The sequence below is a fragment of the Penaeus monodon genome, chromosome 26 (genome assembly GCF_015228065.2).
Source record: "Penaeus monodon isolate SGIC_2016 chromosome 26, NSTDA_Pmon_1, whole genome shotgun sequence".
Classification (NCBI taxonomy): Eukaryota; Metazoa; Arthropoda; class Malacostraca; order Decapoda; family Penaeidae; genus Penaeus; species Penaeus monodon.
The window spans coordinates 4,464,076-4,469,075 of record NC_051411.1 but is presented as its reverse complement, the minus strand read 5'-3'; the positions used below and the strand labels follow the sequence as shown (position 1 = coordinate 4,469,075).

Genomic DNA, 5,000 nt, shown 5'->3' with positions numbered 1-5,000 from the left:
TTGTGATTTTATTGTGAGTAGAATTAATATAATTATTTCCTTTGCAAAGCATTAGTTTCCCTGTTAGCTCTCCCGTTCCTTATTTAACAAGTTTGGGATGACGTTGGGATGATATTTGTGTGTTTGTGTTTATTTGTGTGTCAGTCATATCTCTTCATTTGGCTATTCTTATATTTATTTTTATTTATTTATTTATTTTAGCAGGTAGATACACATTGTTTGAAATGCACATAATCTGCCCTTTTTTTTTTCTTCTTCTTTTTTTTTGTGTCTATAAGAGCATGACTTCTATCGTTAAATGTGTCAGAAGGGATCTAGCATGCATTTCCTGTGCAAAGCTTTGGTTTTCTTAGTAAGACAACCCCTTTCTATCCCATCCAGAAATTTGGGTTTGGGATGGAGTTCGGAGGGAAACAAAATTTTTAATCATGTTTGATTTCAATTTCATGTAGAGTAGAAATGTAAATTATGTGATTTTGTTATAGTTTGTTCACCCATATGGTCCACCCTGTGCAAAGCGGTTGCATTGGATGCCTTTGCTCCATACGGGGCTATAGCACGTAGGAAGTTGGTATATTTTGGCAAGATAGAGCTTTGACTGGTTACTTATTAGATTGGAAACCTAGGTGGAACATTAATGTATATTTGACATCATGGATACATATCCTATGCGGAAAGCAATCACATACATGTTTTCACAATACAAGAACTGGTGCAGAACTGTCTTCAACTGTCAAACCTCCTTAACCCGTTATTGACGGGTCACGTGTAGACACATCATAGAAAACGGGTCTCACGGACGGGCAAACTTGTACGTGTGGCGACGCGCCAGAGCTAGTGGAGCGGGACGTTCGGCTTAAGGCAGCGGACTCCCGCGCCCACTGTCGGGCCGTTGCCACATCTCACTAGATTTTAATTTATTTCAGTGAGTTCTTATGCCCGTCAATAAAAGGTTAAGGGTAAAAGTATGTTTTATGCACTTTTAATTTTTCCCCGAAGCACCTGACAGTATGTGAAGCCAACGGTTGGGTTGATGTGGTGCCGGAAAATCCTGTAGTGGATGAGTTTAAACAGAAGTGCAGCAGTTTAGTTTTAATCAGTGAGGTGTGAAGGGTGAAAGTTGAAGCAGCTGCTGTGTGTTATATTCCTATGTGAGTTACTTCTTGAATTTCAAGTAGAGAGAGAAATACCACGGATGAAAAGTTTCTTAAGATTCAGTGATCTGTCAGTGCCATGTAGTCAGAAAAATAAATACCGTTGCTTTTACTTGTGGTGGCGCTATTCTGTGTTGTGGGTGCGGCATCTTGTTAGCCCCCCCCCCCCCCTCTCCGATGGCTAGTGTTGCCATGTGACAATCTTATAACAATATTTGAGAACCAAGACTAATGATTGAAATATTTGGAGTTTGCATATCAATGACCATGCATTGTTTTGTTTGTGTATTTATATTTTTGATTATCTTTTGTTATCTAAGATATAAAATAAGTGTTTTGCATTATTGCATCATGACTTAGATAGCAAATATGAACAAAATATATTTATCATTATATTTAAAACCCATTTGATAAATCAAATGATTAAACTGTTACCACTGTACATGGGTATAATGTAAAGCGAACCGAACCCAAACCTTTTTTTCTAGTTCAGGATTACAGCTCCCTTCACACAGCAAATATGGTGAAGGCATGGTTTCAGCAGCATCTTGAGATTGTTGTGTTGCTAAATCCACCTAAATAGCCAGATTTAAATCCCATCAACCATATTTAGGCAGCTACAGTCAGTCACATGCCCAGGGAAAGAACTGGTGGCATCATGCCACTACATTTGGAAGCTGCTTTAGTGGCAGGGGAGGGAATACAAATCATTGAAATTATAAACCTGTATTATTTTCCTTTTAATCAACTCACTCTCATATTAAAGGACAAATATATATCATTATAAAGAAATTCATGCTAACAGTTGAACTCCGTTATAGGTCCCAGAGGGTTGCATGGAAATAAACATGGAAAATAACGGCAGACATGACCACTCATTTGTCGTACAGCGACATCTGATAAATTAGAGAAAGACAAAATGGTGAATACTAGACTCTGACTTTTCCATATGTAAAAACTACATCATATTGAGATAGACACTGTGCAAAAAATATATATATATATTTCAAGAGGTTTCCTGTGACTGAAAACAGAATTCGACTTGCCTCCTGTATCCCAGGAGAGATAAGCATTAAAATGAGAAAATGGAGACTGTAGGAGAGAGTTAACCCTTTGATACAGACCTTATTTTTGCTCATATCCAAAATAAGGTGTAAATATGTATAGACATTTATAGATATAGACTGTTAGATAGGCTTTTTGCAACACTGTTCTCATGAACTTCCTTAGCTCTAAGCAACTGCAGAAAATATAAAGTGTCAGCATCATCTCTTGGTTCATAATTGTGCCACTCTTTACTTCTGTGTTGTTGTTGTGTTTGTTGTTTTTGTTTTTTGTGCCACTTGGTGTTATTCTATTACTTTTTTATTTTGCCTATGGATAATCAATCTATTTTATTAATATTTTGTTTCCAGCACATACATAATAAAGTTACTGTAAAACAAACCAACATAGGATTATGGTTCTAACTGGCTTGCCTCGCTATTCCACAATACTTTGTCAGTTTTTCATATAAGTATGTAAAAGGAAATTTTTTCTTTCTTTCTTTCTTTTTTCTTGGCTGTACAATCGACAATGAAAGTATTAATTGTCATATATAAGAAAAATACCATTGTTTCTTGTGATTACATTGGCTGTGTTTCATCAGAATTTATTTGGAATTACTGCAACCACTGATGAAATGCCTATAAAGTGAAGTTGAGTGCAGTGGTTATTGTAAAATGATCTCTGCAACCTTAGCACTACAGACTCTGAAAAAGCCAAGAAATATCAACCACACATATTCTGGCGAGACTTAGCTTGCAAAGGTTGCTTATTTGAGGGCCGGGAGGTCTGTATGCTCAATCTTGCCAGAATGGGCAATGTGGTCCATGTTAGTCATGGTGATTTATTTATGATATAAGTTTTAAAAAAGTGCACTTGTTCAAATTATGTTAAAGATTCAGTATTATTTCAGATTTTGTGAATGTATTCTCATTCAGTAAATCTTACTATGCAATGTGTTTAAAGGGACTTGTTTTGTGGAAGGCCAGCAATTTTGAGTTAATTTCTGAAGTTAAGTAGTGCTGAGCTGTTATCACTATCACTGTTAAGACCTTTATCATGAGTATTTTTTCAATGTTTCATACAAGTAGTCAGTGATAGATTAAGTAAAAGGTCTACCAGCACTTCCTTGCCACAATATTCATGAGGGGGTTTGTTGGCCATTGCCAAAGTACCATTAGGCATGGAGGACATGTGTAAGCTAGCAGTAGTCATACAGGTGTATCAGTAAAATTTACCTTGCATTTTTGTACCCCACAGTTCAGAATTTTTTTGCAGAATACAAATAAACTGTACACTGAAACTAGATGATACTAGTTGCTAGACACGTTTAAACATAGTAATACCAAATAATTTACAGATTTGGTAACACTAAGGAATACTTGATGACGTATAGGTTAGATAGGTAAGATTAGGTCATACAGATTTACTTTTACGAAATTGTTGTATTCAGGTATTATTTGAAATTCTGTTACAGTGCTTGAAAGTGAACTCAGTTGTCATAGTTATTATTCATATACATATCAACTAAACTTTCAGGCATTTACATAAAGAGCAGTGACAGGAAAATTAATTAGATTCCTGAATGTGAGTACATTAGTACTGACTTTTATATATATATATATATATATACCTTTGAAAATGTTATTTACAAACCAAACTTCATAATAATGATTTTGAATATTTTTCACCTGGCAGAGAAGACGTGGCAGCCATGGCTCTGTCATCGGAGTTTGTGTCGCTGGTCCAGCAGGAGATTCCAGAGGGACGGCAGTCGCTCTCGGACTCTCATGCCAACTTGGAGAAAGTGGCCTCGTACTGCATAGAGAACTTTGCGAGGGTAAAGCATCTCGGTGGCATTGTTCTTTGGAGAAAAAATGCATTAAGTGTTGTTTTATTTCTATATTGCCGTGTGGGTGTGTCACACACACAAACACACATATTACATACATTTTCTTTTTTTGTGATTGTACAAACATTTTTAAGGTTCACTGTAATACTTTCTCCCTCCTCAGTAAGTACATCTCTTGTATATTTTAAAAAATGAGTTGAGGCAAATCATATGTTAATAGACAGTTATGCACAACAGGCAGAGAACAAAGCCCAAGCACTGGAGGAAACCAAGAATTACACGACGCAGTCCCTCGCTAGCGTGGCTTACCAGATTAACACTCTAGCCTACAACTTCCTGCAAATGATTGATCAACAAGCACACCAGCTGGCGGAAATGGAGAGCCAGGTTAATTACATATCTCAGGTACATCAAGTGTGCATTTTCTGAGAGCACTATTCTTTTTTCTCTCTTTTTCTTTTTGTGAAAAAAAAAAAAAATTTAGAATTTCTAATAGTATTGTATGGCATAAAACATCATTAACAAGGATAAGAAGTTAGTTTACTGTATATAAGGAATTTTGTCAGTTTTCAGTCCATTCTTGTTTCAAATTTATCAATATTTTATTTTATATTAAGAATAGTGGTTGTGATACTGTTATATATGTAATTAAAGAGAAAAAGTTCAGGAAAGTAATATAAATAATGTAAATTTCCAAGAAACATAATGAACATACAGAATTTGCCAAAGAAGTCTTTTTTTTTTTTTTTTTTTTTTTCAAAGAACCTTTGTGCACTAAAATCAATCGTAACCTCTTATTCTTTCAGATGGTAATGGTTCATAAAGAGAAAGTGGCGAGGAGGGAGATAGGTGTCCTCACAACCAACAAGACGACTGCCAGGCAGTACAAGATACTTGCACCAGCCAATACGGAGAAACCAATCAAATACGTGAGGAAGCCCATCGACTTT

The 5,000-nt window shown here is 35.8% G+C and overlaps 1 protein-coding gene across 11 annotated transcripts in view; it reads left to right on the top strand.

Moving 5' to 3' along the window:
* LOC119589864 (abl interactor 2-like) overlaps positions 1 to 5,000 on the top strand; it is a 19,406-nt gene that overhangs the window by 696 nt on the left and 13,710 nt on the right. For all 11 annotated transcript variants that reach the window (XM_037938482.1, XM_037938481.1, XM_037938476.1 and 8 more), the window contains exons 2-4: positions 3,897 to 4,038; positions 4,288 to 4,455; positions 4,857 to 5,000. The exon at positions 4,857 to 5,000 is cut by the window's right edge and continues 4 nt beyond it. In XM_037938482.1, coding sequence (XP_037794410.1) covers positions 3,913 to 4,038; positions 4,288 to 4,455; positions 4,857 to 5,000 — 438 coding nt within the window. In that variant the 5' untranslated portion in view covers positions 3,897 to 3,912. The remainder of the gene's footprint in view (positions 1 to 3,896; positions 4,039 to 4,287; positions 4,456 to 4,856) is intronic.